The 24,343-nt window shown below is 42.5% G+C and overlaps 1 protein-coding gene across 1 annotated transcript; it reads right to left on the minus strand.

The window, feature by feature from the left end:
* Positions 1-283: 283 nt before the first annotated feature.
* LOC113884938 (zinc finger protein 768) lies at positions 284-2,338 on the minus strand. The gene has a single exon (XM_027530044.1). It carries the CDS (start codon positions 2,336-2,338, stop codon positions 539-541), a length of 1,800 nt encoding a protein of 599 aa, XP_027385845.1. The 3' UTR covers positions 284-538.
* Between the last annotated feature and the right edge of the window lie 22,005 nt (positions 2,339-24,343).

Genomic DNA, 24,343 nt, shown 5'->3' on the forward strand with positions numbered 1-24,343 from the left:
TGATTTTTTTTTTTTTTTTTTTTTTACCACATAAAGGTTTTTATTGAACTCAAATTCAGGGGCTCCAAAGCCTGAGGAAGACAAGAGAGGCTGGGGTTTGTGCTCAGAAGCCAGGCCCCACTTTGGGCCCCATCCCTCCCCTCACCCCTTCCTGATTCAATGAGGGTCTCAGTAGCTACCAGTCTAAGCTACCCAATCTAATTAAGTAACCCGACCCCCCTCCCCCCACCCCCATCTAGCTCTTTGCCAAGCCAGGCTTCCACCAAGGGGCATGCTCCTGCTGAGGCCAGCTCTCCGCTGACCTCTTTCTCGATCACTCCCAGAGCCTCCGGCTGCCAGCTTGGCCTCCCTCCAACCCCTCTTCATAGCCCATTTACCACAACTCTCCAGGGCATGTCACTTCCTCCACCCTGGCCCCCTCACCTCCTAGAATCTCTTTTCTCCTCCAGAGTCTCCACTATTCTCTCACAAAGTTGCTGTAGCTCCCTGTCCCCTTCTTTTCTGCCTACCAGCTCCCTAACCCCGACAGGGCCCCGGGTCAGCGCCGGCCGGCTGCATGGGTCCGCTGGTGGCGGATGAGGTCGGAGCTCTGAGAGAAGGCTTTCCCACAGTCATCGCACTTGTAGGGCCGCTCCCCACTGTGGACCCGGTGATGCTGCAGCAGCGTGGAGGAGCGGCAGAAGCCCTTGCCACACACGGCGCACCTGTAGGGCCGCTCGCCCGTGTGCGAGCGCTGGTGCTGAATCAGCGTGGAGGAGCGATTGAAGGTCTTGCCGCAGTCGGGACAGCTGTAGGTGCGGCCTGGCAGGTGGGTGCGGGCGTGGATGGCGAGCACCGAGCTCTGGCCAAAGCGCTTGCCACACTCAGGGCACTTAAAGGGCTTCTCACGGGCATGGCTGCGGGCATGGGGGATAAGTGCCGAGCGCTGGGAGAAGCTCTTGCCGCAGATGCCACAGCTGAAGGGCCTCTGCCCATTGTGCACCCTCTGGTGACTACGCAGGGAGGAGTTCTGGCTGTAGCACTTGCCACACTCGGGGCAGCTGTAGGGCCGCTCGTGGCTGTGAGTGCGCTGGTGCGGCAGGAGGTAGGAGCTGTCACCGAAGGCCTTGCCGCAGTGCGGGCACTTGTAGGGCTTCTGACCAGAGTGGGTGCGCTGGTGGCGAAGCAGGTAAGAGCTGTCAGCGAAGGCCTTGCCGCAACGGGGACACTTGTAGGGCCGCTCGCCCGTGTGGGTACGCTGGTGTTTGATGAGGTCAGAGCTCTGGGAGAAGGCCTTGCTACAGACCTCACATTTATAGGGTTTTTCACCCGTGTGGATGCGCTGGTGCTGGATCAGGGTGGATCCCCGCCCGAAGCTCTTCCCACAGATGCCGCAGATGTTGGGCCTTGGGCCCTGCCCACCCCTGGCCCGGCCACCCCGGCGGCCTGGACCACGAAGGGTCCCCGTCAGGCCCAGGGGATTCTGGAGCATCTCAAACTGGGGTGGAGCCAGCAGGGCCCCCGTGGGCATCTCAAATGGGGGCCCTAGGGGCATGCCCCCTGCAGGCTGTTCCCCAAACCCCTGGGTGAAGGCGTCCAAGGGGTGGACTCCCAAGGGGATGCTCAAGGGATTCTTTTCCTCAGGATTCAGAAGCATTTCTGCACCTTCCTGGAATTTGGAACTTTCAGCTTCAAACTCAGGGCTTTGGGTTTTGAACTCCGGATTCTGGGGTTCATACTCTGGGCTCTGAGTCCCATACCTGGGACTCTGAGATTCATATCCAGGGCTCCGGGGTTCATACCCAGGGCTCTTGGGTTCGTACCCAGGGCTCCGGGGTTCATATCCAGGGCTCTTGGGTTCATACCCAGGGCTTTGGGGCTCATACCTAGGGCTCTGAGGTTCAAAATCGGGGCTCTGAGAATCTGATTCAGGACTTCTGGGTGCAAATTCAGGGCTTGGGGGCACAAATCCAGGGCTTCGGGACTCAAAACCTGGGCTTTCAGGCTCAAACCTGGGGCTTTGGGGTTCAAACTCTGGGCTTTGTGGCCCAAAACCAGGGCTCTGGGCTTCAAGCCCAAAAGCTATCTCTTCGACCTCATAGTCCCCAGTGCCTTCTTGCTGAGAAATTTCCTCTTCCTCATTCTCACTCATGTTACCTTTGAGGGGCCCTTCAGGGCTCCCCATTTCATCAGGACTTTGGTGGGCACAAAGGACTTTGCAGTGATGGCAGAGGTAGTGGATCCTTGCTCTGGAAGAAGGGTTTAATTCACTGTAGAGAAAGATTAGGTAAAATATGGTTGAAAAGAATGTTGGTCCTGGTCCCAAATTTCTTGGGATGGTTTTCTGGCTCTGGAACATGCCAGACCTCGTGCAGTCTACTTAACATCTCAGTTTCTCATTTTTCTTATAGAGTTGTTCTTAAATGAATAGCATGCATATGAAGCACTTGGAACAAAGCCTGGTCCAAGGTAAACAAACAACAAATGTCACCAACTGCCTTTAGTACTGCCCACCTCTCGGAGTAGAGATGTGAGCCTTTGACTGGACAGTCTTAGGAATCCAGCTTAGAGGCAGAGGGGTGAGGAAATTCAACCAGGGTTAAGATAGGAACACCTCACTCTAATACCTCCCCAGGTTCCTGAAGCAGGCTGCTGTATCCATTTGCAGGTTTAAAAAGAAGTCTTCTTTTAAAAAATAGGTGGTTAATTTGGCCGCACGGGTCTTGGCCGTGGCAAGTGGGATCTTTGGTCTTTGCTGCAGCACGAAGGTTCTTTGGTTGCAGCACGAAGGTTCTTTGGTTGCAGCACGCAGGTCCTTTGGTTGCAGCACACAGGTTCTTTGGTTGCAGCACGCAGACTCTTAGTTGCAGTTTGTAAGGCCTAGTTTTCTGATCAGGACTTGAACCCGGGTCCCCTGTATTGGAGTCTTAACCACTGGACCTTCAGGGAAGTTCCAAGAAGTCTTTTCCCGGTGGTCCTTCTCTACATTCTAATAATGTCTTTCTGTGAAGAGAGTAAAACTTGTTCTTAAAACTTGACCCATTCCCTTCTCTTTGGATCTGGTGGGTTGACATTCTCATTGTACAAGTTTGTTGAAAGCAAAAAGAACCATCACAATCATTTACCTAAAGGTAGTTTTGATAGTTAATCAAAGATGTGTGTGTTTAGTTGCTTAGTCACGTCTGACTTTCTGCGACACCGTGGATTGTAGCCCGCCAGGCTCCTCTGTCCACGGGACTTCCCAGGCAAGAATACTGGAGTGGGTAGCCATGCCCTCCTCCAGGGTATCTTCCCGACGCAGAGATTGAACCCAGGTCTCCTGCACTGTAGGCGGATTCTTCTACCATCTGAACCACCAGGGAAGCCCTAAACAAAGATGGTTTGTAGTTAAAAGAATGGAATATTGGGAAAACAAAGTCATTGTATGAACCAGGCATGTATTGGGATACTGTGGATTCTGCCCCCAGCGTCCCTCTGTGGTCACTGGACACAGTCTTTCTGGGTCTGGCACCTGACTTCCGGAATGCCGATATATCAGAGATAGGTTCTCTGTTCTTGATGGGTCCCTGTGCATTATGACCTAGCATCCCAAATGGTGACTGCTCAACTGCCAAACAGCACTTGGCCCCTTAGGATTGGTGTATTGAAACCTGTAAAGCAGCCAGTCCCCTGTTCCTAGCCTTCCAAAAGGAGGTCCCATGGTCCTTTGTTGGCTGGATTTCACGTGCTAGAAAAGCCTGTGATTGACTGCTACAATTGCAGTATTAGATGATACTCAGTGGGAAATAGAAAGATTCCACCTAGTTAAAATTAGGTTCATTACCTTACAAGCAGAAGGGCTAGAGGAATAATAGATGCTAATACTTACTATTTTATTGAGGCATACTTCCAACAGTTCTTTTGTTTTGAGTATCAACTCATTTTCCTAGTTCAAAAGGTCAGTGCTATGGCAAAGGACATTTAGATGAAGGAAAGAAAAACTTTGTGTGTGTGTGTATTATAAGTGAATTAAAAAAGAATTGTAAGATATATGTCTCTTGGAGTCTCCCTTTACCCTTAATATCTGCTGCTAAGTCGCTTCAGTCGTGTCCGACTCTGTGCGATCCCATGGACTGCAGCCTACCAGGCTCCTCCATCCATGGGATTTTCCAGGCAACAGTACTGGAGTGGGGTGCCATTGCCTTCTCCCACCCTTAATATCTAGAGAAGATGAATTTAAAGCTGCATTTCTATATCTTCTGAAAGGTTCAGTGCCCTCTGTAGTAATTCTGTGAATTTGTGGTTATAATTATGTGTGTATGTCTGTGTGTGTGTGTGTGTGTGCGCGCGTGCATTTATGGGGTGATTATAATTAGTGTAATTTTCTGGATCCTAATTCTTCTGTTAGATTCTATGCTTTTATCTCCAACCTCACATTCATACAGATGTTGAACTCATTCCTAACCTTGGTTTTCCAACCAAAAACAAAACAAAGCAAAGCAAAAATAAAAATAAAAACCCAAACCTTTATATACAGCTATAAGCATTTGGAAGATCTGGTGAGACCTGTGTGTACATATGTGTCCAATCATGTCTGACTCTTTTAAGTCCCCATGGACTGTGGGCCACCAGGCCTCTCTGTCCAGACAGGAATACTGGTGTGGGTTGCCATTTCCTTCTCCAATGGAGAGCTTCCTGACCCAGGGATCAAACCCGCATCTCTTGTGTCTCCTGCATTGGCAGGTGGGTTCTTTACCAGTGAGCCGCGTGGGAAGATGTTTATCACTGCAATGTGAACAACTCAAAGCCCAGCGGTAGGCATCGCTGTTCTTAAAACAGAAGTTCTACCATGCTTTCACGGTGTGCTGTGCTCTCCTCCCTGTCCCGCTGTACGTTAGGGCAGGTAAGCGTTTGCTCTGCTGGGAGAGACTGGCTAGCTCTTTACCAAGTCGGTTTCTTTCTTCTTGGATATACATTTTCTAGGTGACATTTCCCCATCGTCTTGTGCTGTGGTCCAATGCCATAAATCATTATGACTGAAAAAGTGATTATTGTCCAGTCTCATTATCTATGTATTTCGACTAATTTTCTGGCCATTTAAGGAGGGAAAGTAAATTCAGTCCCATTACTCCACTTTGGCTGAGAGTATAAGTCCAGGTTGGGGCTGCCCAGGTGAACCGTCCTAGCTGCTGACTTCCCTGTAGATCAGGTGAGGTGTCTTGGCAACTGCACTGCAGTTCACTTTCTCCCTGACCCACTTACTTTCTGTTCAAGTGTTACTGAGAGAGCTGCTCAGAACACCACTTGTGTGCACATCTTCACCTGTAGGTCTGTCCACTGGGGAACCCACCCTGAAAACCTTCTCGTATGTAATTCTGCAGACTCTTTGCCATCCACTTGCTTGCTTTAAATGAAAATTGAGAAGACCTAGTAGATGATAGAGGCCAAAGAGGAAGGAATATGGAATCTTGAAGAAGAGCCAGTTCCTCAGTCACAAACATCGATTTGCTTTTTCTAAATGTTCTTCTTTTCTCTGTTTTTGGCCATGCCATGTGGCATGCAGGATCTTAGTTCCCCGACCAGAGATTGAACCAGTGCCCTCGGAGGTGGAAGCGCAGAGTCCCAACCACTGGACCAAGAGAGAAGTTCCATGAACATCTTTTTGAACTCAATGTGAATAAGAAATAAACTACTCTTGTGTTTGAGTGTATAGGAAATAAATGTGTTTGAAATACAGGAATACACATACATACACACACATACATGTGTGTGTGTGTGTGTGTATATATATATATATATATATATGTATATATATGCTGGACACACATTGGAATTTGTTAGCATAGCTGCATTGCTTCTGTTAATATAGTTGTCAGCTACCTGGTGGGCATGTCTATTCTGGGTGAGTTAAAACCTGTCTCAGGGGCCTCAGCTCCATCACTTATTCAATGGCTGCCATCAAGGCTGAGCACCAGGATCAGTTCCAGGTTGTAAGGCATGGACATGCCTTTATGCCTTTCCCTTCCAAGATCCTATCACCTTCCATAACACTTCATGGGCATGACACACAGGTCTCAGCATCTAGTAGAATGGTAGTATGTCTGTTCTTTCCCTTTCCATTTCCTTGAGTCAGGCCCTCTTTTATGCTTATAAAGCACCAGCCTCTGTGCTCCCTCTAGTTGGAACAAAGGCTTGATATGATTTTCCCGCAGTCTTAAGCATGACACTTCTAATCAGAAACGTTACATTTGGCATCCCTGGTGGCTCAGAGGTAAAGAAGCTACCTGTCAATGCAGGAGACATGGGTTCAATCTCTGGGTCAGAAAGATCCTCTGGAGAAGGAAATGGCAATCCATTCCAGTATTCTTGCCTGGGAAGTCTCATGGACAGGGGAGCCTGGTGGGCTACAGTGCATACATACGTTTGCAAAAAAGTTGGACATGCCTTAGCCACTAAACAACAATAACATATTTCAAAACATGTTGTATGAATATTAAGATCCTAATTCGGTAAATAAATCTAAATCACTTTTACATAAAAGGGACATACATATCTCATGGGTTTTTTGTTTGTTTTTAGCTCCTTATTATTACTTTGGAATTGCTCTGTGAGCTAAACAAAAGAGATCTTCAGGTTATAGGCAATGTGTTGTCTCTGACTTAGATCCTTCTCTCACTGAACAAAAGTCTAGCACCAGTTATTTGTAGAGTACTGTTGTAGGGGCCAAGGATGTGGCATGGAACAAGGCAATGAGACACCCACTGCTGTTGGATTTCTCTTTTAGATATTCTCATATGATAACGAGGATACTTGGGATGCCATGGAAAGATGGTGATGTTGACTGGCTGTTATCTTTTAATCCTTCCCAGTTTCCTATTCTAGCAATGAGAACAAGAAAAGTCCATAGGTAATCTTGTTATCTGTGACTACAGGGACGCTGCTGGAGTGGTAAAACTCCTATAGGGCTTGAAACTAGCAGGAGAAAGCGGAACTAGTTTGAGAAATAATATCTTGTAAAAGTGAAGTATGGGGGTGCAATTGTCAGTCAAATTTACTGAGCATCTATTAGATGACAGGGCTTTATATACACTCTCTAATAATAATGGCAGTGCTGCTGAATAGGAATTATTGTGCTAATTTCCCACATGATAGAATTAAGAGAGAGGCTTGCTCAAAGCTAGATACCTAGTAGAGGTAGAACTTCAGTCTCTAAAACTCGGGTTCTTTTCTAGTACTGCCTCAGAGAAGAAACTGAAGAATTTTACAATAATTAAGTCTGAGTTTATGGGCATCATATCATGAGAGAGGCTCTCTCACATCTCTGTGAAAATGCAGGAGTTCCAAAGACATCCTTCTCAAACCATTATCATGGGCCTAATGGACAATGACTACTAAGCCAGAATTTCCTATAAGTTTTGATTATTTTGTTTTTCTAGCTCAGCGATGGGCAAATAATCGCCGCAAGTCAAATCCAGCCTGCTGCCTATTTCCTGTGGCCCATGAACTAGGACTGAGTTTTACATTTTTAAATACTTGAAAATTCTGGGAGGTGAGTCATAGAGGATCTTGCTGTGATTTATGTCAGAGAGTGTTTTGCCTATGTTCTCCTCTAGGAGTTTTATAGTTTCTGGTCTTACATTTAGATCTTTAATCCATTTTGAGTTTATTTTTGTGTATGGTGTTAGAAAGTATTCTAGTTTCATTCTTTTACAAGTAGTTGACCAGTTTTCCCAGCACCGCTTGTTGTGTTGTCTTTAATCCATTGTATATTCTTGCCTCCTTTGTCAAAGATAAGATGTCCATAGGTGCGTGGATTTATCTCTGGGCTTTCTATTTTTTGGGGGGGGGGGCTTTCTGTTTTGTTCCATTGATCTATATTTCTGTCTTTGTGCCAGTACCATACTGTCTTGATGACTGTGGCTTTGTTGTAGAGCCTGAAGTCAGGCAGGTTTATTCCTCTAGGTCCATTCTTCTTTCTCAAGATTTCTTTGGCTATTCTAGGTTTTTTGTATTTCCAATTAGTTAATAAACAAATGGGACCTAATTAAAATTAAAAGCTTCTGCACAACAAAGGAAACTATAAGCAAGGTGAAAAGACAGCCTTCAGAATGGGAGAAAATAATAGCAAATGAAGCAACTGACAAACAACTTATCTCAAAAATATACAAGCAACTCCTACAGCTCAATTCCAGAAAAATAAACGACCCAATCAAAAAATAGGCCAAAGAACTAAATAGACATTTCTCCAAAGAAGACATACAGATGGCTAACAAACACATGAAAAGATGCTCAACATCACTCATTATCAGAGAAATGCAAATCAAAACCACTATGAGGTACCATTTCACGCCAGTCAGAATGGCTGCGATCCAAAAGTCTACAAGCAATAAATGCTGGAGAGGGTGTGGAGAAAAGGGAACCCTCTTACACTGTTGGTGGGAATGCAAACTAGTACAGCCACTATGGAGAACAGTGTGGAGATTCCTTAAAAAACTGGAAATAGAACTGCCTTATGACCCAGCAATCCCACTGCTGGGCATACACACTGAGGAAACCAGAAGGGAAAGAGACACGTGTACCCCAATGTTCATCGCAGCACTGTTTATAATAGCCAGGACATGGAAGCAACCTAGATGTCCATCAGCAGACGAATGGATAAGAAAGCTGTTGTACATATACACAATATTACTCAGCCATTAAAAAGAATACATTTGAATCAGTTTTAATGAGGTGGATGAAACTGGAGCCTATTATACAGAGTGAAGTAAGCCAGAAAGAAAAACACCAATATAGTATACTAACACATATATATGGAATTTAGAAAGATGGTAATGATAACCCTGTAAACGAGACAGCAGAAGAGACAGAGATGTATAGAACAGTCTTTTGGACCCTGTGGGAGAGGGAAAGGGTGGGATGATTTGGGAGAATGGCATTGAAACATGTATAATATCATATATGAAACGAATCGCCAGTCCAGGTTCGATGCAGGATACAGGATGCTTGGGGCTGGTGCACTGAGATGACCCAGAGGCATGATATGGGGAGGGAGGTGGGAGGGGGGTTCAGGATGGGGAACACGTGTATACCCGTCGCAGATTCATGTTGATGTATGGCAAAACCAATACAATATTGTAAAGTAATTAGCCTTCAATTAAAATAAATAAATTTATGAAAAAATAAATACCTGAAAGAAATTTCCAAAGAATACATTTTATGACACATGAAAACTGTGAAATTCAAGTTTCAGTTCTTTAAGTACAGCCTTATTGGAACACAGCCATGCTTACTCACTTATGTATGTTTGGTGGTTGCTTATGTGCTACAAAAGCAGAGTTGGATAGTTGTTGCAAAGACCTTATGGCTCACAAAGCTCAGAATATTTACTTTCTGCTTCTTTTCTTTTTATTTTAAACAGAAAAAGTTTGCTGACCCAAGCTTTATGAAAATGGTCCTAAGGGGCACTCTTCTTTACCAAGAATCTGTTCAGTCTCTCTTCCACTTCTTTACTTGTTTCTTCATGTATTTTTCCATCAAAAATTTACTAGGTTCCTCCTTAGTATCAACCACTGTTCTGAGCACTGGGGTTAGAGGGGAAAAAAATTGGAGAATTACCAGAAGTCTAGCATAAAGAGGAAAGAAGGAGGATGTTATATGAAGAAGGAACATGTGAAGGCATGGGGTGATGAAATAATGATAAGGATAGTGACCACCCTTTAGTGAACAATTACTATCGTTTCCTGTTTACTTGCAACATGAGGCAGGTGTTGTGCTAAGCCATTTATATGATTACATCATTAAATACTCAAAGTGCCCCTTTCAGGCCGATTAATAATAATTAATCAAATTTTATAGATGAAGAAACTGAGATTTTAAAATGGTTATGTAGGTCATCCAAAGCACATAGCTAAACAGCACTGTCTTCAGGATTCAACTCAGGTCTGTTTTATTCAAAGTCCCTCTGGCTATACTGGGTAGGTGCTTTCATAAGCATTGTGATCACACCAGCATCTGACAATATATGTATTATTATTATTTAATTAGTAGGTTAGTAGTTAGTAGTTGAAAGTGTGATTTCAATAGGATAATTTTTGACATCCGTATGTGAAAAGAGATGTGAGATTAATTCATTTGGATTAATTTATACTGACAGCGGCATGAGGGACCTGGGATGTTCTTTCCTTCCAGTGAAACTGTGATTATGGCAGAAGAGCTCCCCTCTTGTGCTCGCAATTGTCTGTCCACAGTCAGTCCACACGAGGAGGAGAAGATCAGGCAGAAGTGGACTTCAGAGTGTGATTTGAATCCATATCCTAATTTTTCCATCTAAATGTTTATAATGGTTCTTCTTTGTTCACTATTTCTTAAATTTAATTTTTCACATGTTCTAAATAGCTAGATGTGAAATTTCTCTTCTGTTACATCCAAGTTAGGTATTACTGAATCCAGTTTTAGATAAGGACACAGGAATATATGACTCAGAGAGATTATGAAAATCTGACTTAGCCGTACGAAGTAGTAAGTGATAGAAAAGGGGATTTAAGACTAGTTTGCCATTATAAAATAAATAAAAAGCAAAAACAAACGCAGAACACTTTGTGTCCCAATGCTATAATAGCTTGTATTAAAAGTATGGAATGGTGAGTGTTTTAATATGACTGAGTTAAAGACCCGTGGATAAGAATGGTAGGAAATGAAGCTGGAAAAGTACTGTGGGCACTCTGTCATCGTCTTAAATTCCAGATTATTCTAGGGTTTACCTGGAAAGTGCAAGTGCAAGTTGCTCAGTGGTGTCCGACTCTTTGCGACCCCATGGACTATACCGTCCATGGAATTCTCCAGGCCAGAATACTGGAGTGGGTAGCCTTTCCCTTCTCCAGGGGATCTTCCCAACCCAGGGATCGAACCCAGGTCTCCTGCATTGCAGGAAGATTCTTTACCAGCTGACCCACAAGGGAAGAACAAGAATACTGAAGTGGGTAGCCTGTCCCTTCTCCAGCGAATCTTCCTGACCCAGGAATTGAACTGGGGTCTCCTGCATTGCAGGCGGATTTGTTACCAACTGAGCTATCAGGCAAGAGGAGACTGTCTCATTAGTGAATAACTTTATGTGTATATCTAAATGCTAATGGGCTTCCCTTGTGGCTGGGTTTGATCCCTGGGTTGGGTTCGATCCCTGGGTTGGAAAGATCTCCTGGAGAAGGGAAAGGCTACCTACTCCAGTATTCTGGCCTGGAGAATTCCATGGACTGTATAGTCCACGGGGTCACAAAGAGTTGGACACAACTGAGCGACTTTCACTGCATGCTAGTAGATATCTTTTTCTCCTTCTTTAGAATAAAGGATATTTAAGAGTACCATACTTCTCACCCCTTATGCTCTCCATCAGCATCGTGGTTAATGCTGTATGTCCCTTTCTTTTTTTAACCTTTTATTTTGTATTGGAGTATTTGTTGTTGTTGTTCAGTCACTTTGGAGTATAGCCTATTAATAATAGTTTCAGGTGAAGAGGGAAGAGACTCAGGCATACATATAGGTGTATCTATTCTCCCACAAGCTCACCTCCCATCCAGGCTGCCACACAACATTGAGCAGAGTGCTCTGTGCTCTGAGTAGGTCCTTGTTGGTTATCCGTTTTAAATGTAGCAGTGTGTATGTCCATCCTAAATTCCTAACCATCCTTTCCTCCCATCCTTCCCCTGACCCCCTTCTATCTTTAACAGTGTTTATGACATGTAATTATGCCATTGATAGAAGAGGTAGGGGATGGTTATGTATCTCCCTTCACTGCCCTCATAAAGCTTTAATATATAATGCTTCTTCTAGCCATTATGTAAAGATGAGTCAAGATGTCTCTAGAATTTTGGAAGTAAAATTAAAACAGGAGGAAACAGTATGAAATGGATAGGATTACCATCTGAAGTGTGACTTATTTTAAGAGATCCATTCATCTTTGACTAATCGGAAATATCTAATTCCAGTTAAGTTTTTTAAGGCAGTGTCTTATGAAAATATGAGCAAACTTAAAAAAATAGTTTGTTACTCTGCCAAGTTCACTGTAAACTTCCCTAAGGATAAAAACTTGTAATCAAAGACACACTGTTTATGTGGAAAAGGAAAGATTAAAGCACAGATTTAGGAAGGATTAATTTATTTCTGTTTAGAATGGGCATAGAATTCTTGGGAAAAATGCATTATTTTCAGCAGAGCTGTATCCTTAGTTGTGTGGAAAGATATTTTTAAATTTCAAATTTCACCATCATGTAAACGAAAATATTCCTCAACAGTATCTTCTTTCATTTGCTTGGACCCAAGTTGACCAGTAAAATTACTGAAGACTAATTCCATTTTCACAGTACATTGATTACATGGGAGCTTGCTCATCAGTGTTGAAGTAACTGAAAATAGATAATGTGCATCCTCATTTGATTCTAGTAACTCATAAGAGTTAGCCTGTCTTACTGAGTTCACTCAGTGCTATGTTCCCTGAAAAGTGTTTTGTTTTCAGCCCAGGCCCTAATCTGTGATGAGAAAGGAACGTCCAGCCTGTAAGGGTGGAAGGCCCTGATAGGATTGACAAGGAGTTGTCCCTCCTTGACAACTTTGTGGTCTCAACCATTTATTTTATGATATTTTGCTTTCTTGTTCATTTAGCTATTTTGTGTAGCCATGTTTAACCATTGACCATACTGCTGGCCAATTTATTTGCTTGTTTTTGTTCTTTGTGACCCCATGAACTGTGGCACTCCAGGCTTCCCTGTCCTTTACTAGCTCATGGGATTTGCTCAAACTCATGTCCATTTGCTCTCCAACCATCTCATCCTCTGCCACCCGCTTCTCCTTTTGCCTTCACTCTTTCCCAGCATCAGAGTCTTTTGCTGTGAGTTGGCTCCTCACATCACGTGGCCAAAGTATTGGAGCTTCAGCTTCAGCATCAGTCCTTTCAATGAATATTCAGGGTTGATTTCCTTGAAGATTGACTGGTTTGATTTCCTTCCTGTCCAAAGGACTCTCAAGAGTCTTCTCTAAACACTACAGTTTGAAAGCATCAATTCTTCAGCACTTAGTCTTCTTATGGTCCAAATCTCACATCTGCATGTGACTACTGGAAAAACCATACCTTTGACTAGACAGACCTTTGTCAGCAAGGTGATGTCTCTGCTTTTTAATACACTGTCTTGGTTTGTGCTTTCTTCCAAGGAGTAAGTGTCTTCTAATTTCATGGCTTCAGTCACCGTCTGCAGTGATTTTGGAGCCCAAGAAAACAAAATCTGTCACAGCTTCCAATTTTTTTCCCGCATCTATTTGCCATGAAGTTATGGGACCCGATGCCATGATACTAATTTTTTTAATGTTGAGTTTCAAGCCAGCTTTTTCACTGTCCTCTTTGACCCTCATCAAGAGGCTCTTTAGTTTCTCTTCACTTTCTGCCATTTTATTTGCTTAAAAGGCCCATATTCTAAATTCACTGAAGAAACACAACAAAAACCCAAAGCAAAACGAAACTGGAACCTACCTGTTAGTGCTTCTGGCGCCACGGATGAAAACATTAGCAGGTAGACTTATCTGTGTTCTGTTTGTGATTTTAGAGAGAACAGAATCATATTTTAATGATAAAGAGAGAGCCAGAAGTCAAGTAAAAACAATCAGCTTTCACGTTGCATTTTCCACTGAGGTGAAACCAAGAGATTAGAGGAGTTTTAGTGGGGCTGCTTACATCAGCAGTTCAGCTATTTAAACAAAAACAGCACCTGATTCCATTTGTCTATTTGTTAACATTTGACATCCCTCTGGAGTTCTGTTCTTTGGATGACTCCATTTTGAACTGTCCACATACACTTGTTCTTAATGAGGGATGACCTCCCAGATCATCCATACAGCCTCATAGGATGTGATTTTGGTCCGAGATGAGATGCTCACATCAGTAGAAGCTCCTAGAATACTTCATCCATCTTGTTAATGAGCCGACTATTGGCCTCTCTCGGGTATGACATCCTGGCACCCTTGATCTTTTACGGAAGGAAATTAGGGCTGGCATTCAGTGGAAAGCTCCAAATGGGCTTAATTGGAATTTTTCAGGGTAAGATAGAATGTTCAATTTTTAGCTTAATGATGATGCTGGGACTATAAACATACCAGATTTGAGTTCAGTTAAGATAATTGCATGGGCAAAAATGAAAGTGCAATTAGGCTATCCCAGCATCTACTAAGTGCAGTTATTGAGCACACTAACCTGGAGAACACAGATTCATTCTTTAAATTTGTTCTAAAATTTTAATGTGCCTCATGGGTTTGATTCTCTCATTTTCACCCACTGGGGCAGAGAGGGGGTAGAAGTTTCCAAGATACTTTCCAAACAGTGATTTCAACTATTCTTTCTTTCATAGGGAATATAGTGTTAAAAAGTAGATCTAAAATATATATCTCAAAAAGAGCTTTTAAGAAAGTCTCCTCCCTCTTTTTTATAAACAGTGAAGTAAAGAATGTAAGAGAAGTGTATTTTTGTGTGCTGCTTGTTGAATTGAAGGAATAGTCAGGATGTAGAAAAGAAAACAGATGAGCTACTGGGGAAGTTTGACTGTTTTGGCCAGGTTGATTACTTTCAGGTAAATTACTGATGAATCAATTGGTCTGTCACACACGAAAAATTCCATCTGGTTGTTAAACCATCCCTAATGTCTGAATGAGAAGGTGATTAGTCTAGTCACTTTGATTCTTAGGATGGTTGAATGAGGTTGAGATTATGAGAAGCCCTGGGTGGTGTAAATGACAGGAGAACGCACACATGACAATTTCTGTTTCTCTGTGAAATGCAAAGTAATATCCTTTTCTGAAAGGTCAGCTTGACAGAGTTGTTAGTTTAACAAAGTATAAGTATACATTGTCAAGGAAATTTGAATTTGTTTAAGATTTGGTGATTGTGGTGTCTTTCATGTGGGAGGATTGATGTGTGAACAAGATATGGTTCCTCATCCTCGTTCTCCATGGACCAAAACTGAATCTTCTCAGGTGCTTTCTGTTGTACTGGCTCTACCCACTATAAATATGCTGTATCATGAACTGTCTTGTGTGCTTTAAAAATTACTATATGTCCATATACATACATGTATTATATATACATCCTCCCAGCATTAAATTTGGTAACAGAAATTTATCATGCTTCCTTTTTCAATGAAGTATGTATGTCCGAGTATGCTGCTGCTGCTAAGTCACTTCAGTCGTGTCTGACTCTGTGCGACCCCAGAGACGGCAGCCCACCAGGCTCCCCCGTCCCTGGGACTCTCCAGGCAAGAACACTGGAGTGGTTTGCCATTTCCTTCTCCAATGCATAAAAGTGAAAAGCGAAAGTCAAGTCGCTCAGTCGTGTCCGACTCTTCGTGACCCCATGGACTGCAGTCTACCAGGCTCCTCCGTCCATGGGATTTTCCAGGCAAGAGTACTGGAGTGGGGTGCCATTGCCTTCTCCTATGTCTGAGTATAGGAGTAAGTATAAGAAGCTAAATTGCATTCAAGAACTCAGTTTTTCCAGACATTTTCATCTGTTATTTTCCTGATGTTATGAAAGAGTTTAACTGCTGAATCAACTGCATTTGCTAAGTAACATAAATAACAGTTTTTTTTTTTCATTTAATACACACAGTAATCTTAGAAGGTTAATATCACTACTGTTTTTTATAAAGGAGAAAATGAAGGTTAATTAATTTGCCCAACATTGTGCTACTGTTAAGTGGCTGAAGCAATGAGTCTTTTTCTTTCTCAGTTTGTATAATAGAAGCATATGTGTAGTTTACAGTTTACATACTGGAGTCAGACACATTTAGATTTGAATTCTTACTCCATCACTTACTGACTCTGCAGCCTTGCATAAGATACTTAATTTACTTTCCTAACCCTTGGTAAATTCATTTCTAAAAGGGGATAATACCAGTATCACCCCCTGGGATGTGGTCATGAGGTTTAAATGGGATAACACATGCAATTTTTTTTAGTGTCATGCCTGGAAAGTTTTACATTCTCAAAATGTGTTTATATTATTACAGGTATAAAATTAGTAGAAATTTAGCTCAGGGGAAGTACCTGATGTTTTGAGTTTGCTTGTGCATTTTTAGCATGAGTTTGTGTATATGAACCTAAGCTTTTAACATACAAAACATAATCTTAGAACTCCTGGAATCTTGAGAGCCAGGCTGGAAATTCTTTCTAAGAGCATGGTTTATCAGTTATTTTTTATTTCATGACCTGTTAAATATTAAAACTTCAGCTTCAGGACAGGCAAGAATGAGTGATAATGATGGAGTAAAGGTGGAGTGTGCTGGTGAAAAAAGGCCCACATAGAGGAGCATTGAAAATAAGACTTTAAAAATTACTCCTTTATACTTGTAAACTATGTCTAGGATAAATTGTGAGTAGAAATCCTATGAGATGGTTCACAATAAATGGTAGATTCAGAAGTATGAGCAATGGTATTCGTTTGCTAAGTCTGATGCAACCAGGTACCACCAAATGACTGACTTAAACAACAGCAGTTTATTTCCTCACAATTCTGAACCCTGGGTGTCTAAGGTCAAGGTGCTGGCAGATTGGAAGGCAAGAATCTGTTCATGCCTCTCCTCTAGATTTTGGTGGTTTGTTGGCCATTTTGGCATTTTTTTCGTTTGTAGAAGCATCCCTCCAAACTCTGCCTTCGTCTTCATGTAGCATTTCTTCTGGGTGTTCTCTGCATCCAAATCTCCCCGTTTTTGAAAAGCACACCAGTTGTACTGAACTAGGAGCCCGCCCTATTCTAGTATGACCTCATATTACCTTTAATTACATCTACAATGACCCTGTTCCCACATCGGGTCACATTCTAAGGTACTCGGGGCTAGGTCTTCAACATATAAATATTGGGGGAACACAGTTCAATCCATAACAGCAATCATCACAGAAGGATATGATAAATAAATTTAAAAAAGTAAATGTAACTGGAGCAATCATAGTTCTGTATTTATTTAAGCTAAAAATTGCTTTCTGAGAAAGTAATTTTTAAATGGCAAGAATGCATCAGGAAAGGATCTGAGGGGTTTCATTAACCACAACTTAAAAGAAGCTGACAGATTGATGTGATTGCTAGAAAAATATTAAAGCAAATAGAACCTGAATTATAAGACTTACAGTGTATAGAGTAAGGGAAATTGATATTCACCAATAAAATGTGTTCCAAAAGAAACAAATAATGCTAATTGATGAGAGTTGGTGGCTCAGGTGGTAAAGAATCTGCCTGAAATGCAGAAGACCCAGGCATGATCCCTGGGTCTGGAAGATCCCCTGGAGAAGGAAATGGCAACCCACTCCAGTGTTCTTGCCTGGAGAATCCCAGGGACAGAGGAGCCTGGTTATCTATAGTCCATGGGGTCATGATGGAATGAATAACATTCCTTGTTATCTTTCAGACCCTTAAACTTTTGAAAACTGCCACATAAGTGCTTCCTGGACAATTTACCAGACGTGGCTGATTTCTGTTGTTGAACTCCCAAGTTACCTGATGCATCTGGGTGTGTTCTCTTTTGATTCAGTCTGATTCACTATACCTCTCAGACTCAATTTCCTGGCTAAACTTCAGTCTGGGTCCCTTCAGTGCAGGAGAGCATCTCTGCAAAGAGGGTTTGTAACTCAGCTGCCACTGAGCCAGGAAGCAATTTAGCCTCAGTTCAGTTCAGTCGCTCAGTCGTGTCTGACTCTTTGCGACCCCATGAAGCGTAGCACGCCAGGCCTCCCTGTCCATCACCAACTCCCAGAGTTCACTCAGACTCACGTCCATCGAGTCAGTGCTGCCATCCAGCCATCTCATCCTCTGTCATCCCCTTCTCCTCCTGCCCCCAATCCCTCCCAACATCAGAGTCTTCCAATGAGTCAACTCTTCACATGAATTGGCCAAAGTATTGGAGTTTCAGCTTTAACATCAGTCCTTCCAATGAACACCCAGGACTGATTTATTTTAGAATGGACTGGTTGGATCTCCTTGCCGTCCAAGGGACTCTCAAGAGTCTTCTCCAACACCACACTTCAAAAGCATCAATTCTTCGGCGCTCAGCTTTCTTCACAGTCCAACTCTCACATCCATACGTGACCACTGGAAAAACCATAGCCTTGACTAGACGGACCTTTGTTGGCAAAGTAATGTCTCTGCTTTTGAATATGCTGTCTAGGATGGTCATAACTTTTCTTCCAAGGAGTAAGTGTCTTTTAATGTCATGGCTGCAATCACCATCTGCAGTGATTTTGGAACCCCCCAAAATAAAGTCTGACACTGTTTCCACTGTTTCCCCATCTGTTTGCCATGAAGTGATGGGACCAGATGCCATGATCTTTGTTTTCTGAATGTTGAGCTTTAAGCCAACTTTTTCACTCTCCTCTTTCACTTTCATCAAGAGGTTTTTTAGTTCCTCTTCACTTTCTGCCATAAGGGTGGTGTCATCTGTATATCTGAGGTTATTGATATTTCTCCCAGCAATCTTGATTCCAGCTTGTGCTTCTTCCAGCCCAGTGTTTCTCATGATGTACTCTGCATATAAGTTAAATAAGCAGGGTGGCAATATACAGCCTTGACGAATTCCTTTTCTTATTTGGAACCAGTCTGTTGTTCCATGTCCAGTTCTAACTGTTGCTTCCTGACCTGCATATAGGTTTCTCAAGAGGCAGGTCAGGTGGTCTGGTATTCCTATCTCTTTAAGAATTTTCCACAGTTTATTGTGATCCACACAGTCAAAGGCTTTGGGGTAGTCAGTAAAGCAGACATAATGTTTTTCTGGAACTCTCTTGCTTTTTTGATCCAGCGGATGTTGGCAATTTGATCTCTGGTTCCTCTGCCTTTTCTAAAACCAGCTTGAACATCAGGAAGTTCACGGTTCACATATTGCCGAAGCCTGGCTTGGAGAATTTTGAGCATTACTTTACTAGCATGTGAGATGAGTGCAATTGTGCAGTAGTTTGAGCAGTCTTTGGCATTGCCTTTCTTTGGCATTGGAATGAAAACTGACCTTTTCCAGTCCTGTGGCCACTGCTGAGTTTTCCAAATGTGCTGGCATATTGAGTGCAGCACTTTCACAGCATCATCTTTCAGGATTTGGAATAGCTCAACTGGAATTCCATCACCTCCACTAGCTTTGTTCCTAGTGATGCTTTCTAAGGCCCACTTGACTTCACATTCCAGGATGTTTGGCTCTGAGTGAGTGATCACACCATCGTGATTATCTTGCTCATGAAGATCTTTTTTGTACAGTTCTTCTATGTATTCTTGCCACCTCTTCTTAATATCTTCTGCTTCTGTTGGGTCCATACCATTTCTGTCCTTTATCGAGCCCATCTTTGCATGAAATGTTCCCTTGGTATCTCTAATTTTCTTGAAGAGATCTCTAGTCTTTCTCATTCTGTTGTTTTCCTTTATTTCTTTGCATTGATTGCTGAGGAAGGCTTTCTTATCTCTCCTTACTATTCTTTGGAACTCTGCATTCAGATGCTTATATCTTTCCTTTTCTTCTTTGCTTTTCACTTCTCTTCTTTTCACAGATATTGTAAGGCCTCCCCAGACAGCCATTTTGCTTTTTTGCATTTCTTTTCCACGGCGATGGTCTTGATCCCTGTCTCCTGTACAATGTCATGAACCTCCATCCATAGTTCATCAGGTACTATCTATCAGATCTAGTCCCTTAAATCTATTTCTCACTTCCACTGTATAATCATAAGGGATTTGATTTAGGTCATACCTGAATGGTCTAGTGGTTTTCCCTACTTTCTTCAGTTTAAGTCTGAATTTGGCAATAAGGAGTTCATGATCTGAGCCACAGTCAGCTCCCCGTCTTGTTTTTGCTGACTGTATAGAACTTCTCGAACTTTGGCTGCAAAGAATATAATGAATCTGATTTCGGTGTTGACCATCTGGTGATGTCCATGTGTAGAGTCTTCTCTTGTGTTGTTGAAAGAGGGTGTTTGTTATGACCAGTGCTCTAGACCAAAACTCTATTAGCCTTTGCCCTGCTTTATTCCGTATTCCAAGGCCAAATCTGCCTGTTATTCCAGGTGTTTCTTGACTTCACACTTTTGCATTCCAGTCCCCTATAATGAAAAGGACATCTTTGTTGCGTGTTAGTTCTAAAAGGTCTTGTAGGTCTTCATAGAACCGTTCAACTTCAGCTTCTTCAGCATTACTGGTTGGGGCATAGGCGTGGATTACTCTGGTATTGAATGGTTTGCCTTGGAAATGAACAGAGATAATTCTGTCGTTTTTGAGATTGCATCCAAGTACTGCATTTCGGACTCTTTTGTTGACCATGATGGCTACTCCATTTCTTCTGAGGGATTCCTGCCCACAGTAGTAGATATAATGGTCATCTGAGTTAAATTCACCCATTCCAGTCCATTTCAGTTAGCTGATTCCTAGAATGTCGACGTCCACTCTTGCCATCTCCTATTTGACCACTTCCAATTTGCCTTGATTCATGGACCTGACATTCCAGGTTCCTATGCAATGTTGCTCTTTACAGCATCGGACCTTGCTTCTATCACCAGTCACATCCACAACTGGGTATTGTTTTTGCTTTGGCTCCATCGCTTCATTCTTCCTGGAGTTATTTCTCCACTGATCTCCAGTAGCATATTGGGCACCTATTGACCTGGGGAGTTCCCCTTTCAGTATCCTATCATTTTGCCTTTTCATAACCTAGTAATTAAAAATGTGAATGTCAGTGTCAGACCTGGTTTTAAGGCCCAACTCTACACCTTGTTATTAGGTAGGTCATTACATATTTTAAGCTTTATGTTATTATTTCTTCAAATTTGAATACAAGTGATGAGTGCACATCACTGCTCTGAGAATTAGGTAAGATAATGCATTCAATGCATTTAGTACAGTGTTAGCAGAGAGAAAGCATTGTGAACTTACAGTTATGAGAAAAAAGAACAAGGAGATTGAAGGGCAGGGCTTTAGAGACGGGGATGAAAGAGGAGACATGGGCACCTATTCAGGAGTGATGTCTATAAGGAAGCCAGAGCTATAATTTAAATCCACCACAGAGGACCTCTCTTTATGGAAGCAAATAGGATTTTCTGGTTCAAGAATAGCTCAGTCTACAAATGACCCGATACTGTTCCTTTTCAATGGCTGAGTAACATTCCATGTGTACCACATCTTCTGTGTCCATTCATCTGTCAATGGCTGTTTAGGTTGCTTTTGTGTCCTGGCTATTGTAAATAGTGCTGCAATGAGCACTGAGGTGCATCTATTTGCAGGGCAGGAATAGAGACACACCGGTAGAGAATGGATGCATAGATGTGGAGCAGGGAGATGGCGTGGGATGAATTGGGAGGTTGGGACTGATGTATGTGCACACCCACATGTACAACAGATAGCTAGTGGGAACCAAGTGTGCAGTGCAGGAAGCTCAGCTCAGTGCTCGGTGGTGACCCAGAGAGGTGGGAGGGAGGCCCACGGAGAGGGGGGATGTATATATATATATATGTGTATAGCTGATTCAATTCATTGTACACAGAAACCAAGACAACACTGTAAAGCAATTATACACCAATAAAAAAGAATAACTTATTCTGGGAGGGGCTGAGGACTGGTGTTTAGATGAGTGCAGGTTCAGCTGGAGGTAACAGGAGGCTTTGCAGCTGGGTGGAGTGCTAATAACTATGAAGTGAAGTTAAGTCTCTCAGTCGTGTCTGACTCTTTGCGACACCATAGACAGTAGCCTACCAGGCTCTGCTGTCCATGGGATTTTCCAGGAAAGCATACGGGAGTGGGCTGCCATTTTCTTCTCCAGGGGATCTTCCCAACCCAGGGGTCAAACCTGGATCTCCTGCATTGCAGACAGACAGTTTAGTGTCTGAGCCACCATCAGTGGGACTCAAAGCAGATGGTTCAAGTTAAGGATGTCCCAATGGGACTGAAGGTGGACAGAGAGGAGTGAAGAATAGGCAGTAGGTGAATCTCTAAGAGAAAGGTGACTAGTAAGGGGTCTGGTCTCAGTGGAGGTACTTTGTGTGTGTGCATGTGTATCAGATTTCCTTATGTGTTGTTTCTGAACTGAGGTGTAATTGACACGTAACATTGTGTAAGTTTAAAGTGCAGAACTGTTAACTTGATACGCATCTATATTGCAGTATGATGACCACCATAGTGTTGGCTAACACCTCTAGCATGTCACCTGGTTATCATTTCTTATCAGATCTAGTCTCTTAGCAACTTTCAGGTGTGCCATATGGTACTGTTAACTAAAATCACAGTGCTGTACATTAGATTCCCCAGGATTTATTCATTTGCGTTTTTACCCTTTGGCCAGCATATCCCCCAACCTCCCCGCTCCTGATAAAAATGATGAGAGCAAAGCCAGACCCAGGCTGGTGAGAACTTGTATAAAGGTTATACAAATAAGAGATTTAGGGGTCTAGTTATTGTAAATAGGATAGTGTCTTAGTCCATTCAAGCTGCTATAACAAAAGCACCATAGACTGGGTGCTTAAACTGCAGCATTGATTTCTTACCGTTCTGGAGGATGGGAAGGACAAGACTATGGTTCTGGCAGGTTAGGTTTCTGATGAGAAACTGTTTCCTAAATTATGGTCTTTTTGCTGTCAGTTCACATAGCAGAAGAGGGCAAGAGAGCTTTCTCAGGTTGCTTTCATAAGGGCACTAATCCCATTCATGAGGACTCCACTCTCACGACCTAAGTACCTCCCAAAGGCCCCGCCTCCTAATAACATAACATTGGGTAGTAAGTTTCAATAAATGAATCTGGTGGGGGAGGGGGAGGAGGGAACAAAACTCATGTCCATAGCAGATGGTCCTTTAAGGAAATAAACTAGATTCCATTTGGTACAGAATTTCATCGTTAAATTAGGGAAACTTATTGTTATCTTTTGAAGGAGCTGAATCAGTCTTTCCTAAATTGTGTCACTTGAATTGCTTTAATTTCTCTGACACCAGGGCCAAGATTGTCTTAGAGTCTCAAGGGAAGCTGAGCTTATTAAAAGAGACTAAGTAATTATCTATTTTGGAGAAGAGTGTAAATAAGGCAAGGGGACAAAAATCAAGGTCTTCCCAAAAGCCCTTGAAAACCTGCAAGTTGACTTGAGAACTGAATGAAAATAATAATAAAAGCAGGAGAGAGTCACTCAAAAGCCTTTGAGCAAAGACGAGTCAAGTCAACAGTTAAACCCATGAAGGGAGTTACATTTTTGATGAGCTACAAAGTGGACAGTGGTCAAGTCAGAGTAAAGCCAGGCTATCCTTTGGCTGACAGGAAGGTCTTTAATCTCTTGTAATATCCACGTGTTCCTAATCTTTCCAGTAGTCTATACTGTCAGACAGAAGTGCCTGTAAGACGTTCATGGGTGTACTCAGTTATTTTGTAAGGAGAGGTGACTGGTCCTAGACATATACACACACACACCCATATATGCATTTAGTTTATTAATTTGGTTGCACTGGGTCTTCACTGTTACACAAGGGCTGTCTCTAGTTGTGACAAGTGCAGGGTACTCTGTTGCAATGAGCTTCTAGTTGAGGTGGCATCTCTTGTTGCCTAGCACAGGCTGTAGATGTGTGGGCTTTAGCAGCTGCAGCACCCAGGCTTCCACACTGCGTGGCATGTGGGATCTTTCTGGAATCAGGGATCAAACCCCTGTCCCCTGCATTAGCAGGCAGATTCTTATCCATTGCACCACCAGGAAAGTCTAGCGCTAGAGTTACTTAATTTGTTGATTTGAAAAGCATAATGTTGTCAACAGTCCATATCTCTGCAGGAAATGCTTCGAAAAGATTAGAAACAAAATGTCTCCCAGATATACCAAGTTTCCTTCAGTACTTCACTGGGCACAAAGAATGGAGTGAAACTTACCTTGGGCAAGACTGAAAGGGACCTGCTTTTCTCCCCTTTCAGATTCCTTCTTACATGTCTTTGGTAGGCAGAGCAGAGGGCCTGGACAGACTCTGCAGCTTCAGACTTATGCCTCTAACATCTCCCTATCAAACTGCATCATTTTATGATTTTTTTCCAATGTGAAAAAAAAAAAAAAGATTTTCTTCTTCAGGCCATGGGGTGAGGTCTTTTTGGTTATCCTTTTGTTTCAACATGTAGACAACTGTCCCTTTTATTTGTGTTGTTTGCTATTTTCTGAAGTTGCAAGGATAAATTGTATTTACTCTTTAAGCTACTTTTGCTAAAATATTATATTTATTTACGTGGGTCAGTGGAGCCCATTGACCTCTTAATGTCTCAGGATAAAATGGACATACGTATCTGATTATATAGTTCTTTGACATTTTTACAGGAAAAAACACTCAAATACTTCTTTTTAAAGTTAAATATTAGACTTCTAGAAAAACAGCTGTACCACTCTGTTA

The sequence above is a fragment of the Bos indicus x Bos taurus genome, chromosome 27, assembly GCF_003369695.1.
Source record: "Bos indicus x Bos taurus breed Angus x Brahman F1 hybrid chromosome 27, Bos_hybrid_MaternalHap_v2.0, whole genome shotgun sequence".
NCBI lineage: Eukaryota > Metazoa > Chordata > Mammalia > Artiodactyla > Bovidae > Bos > Bos indicus x Bos taurus.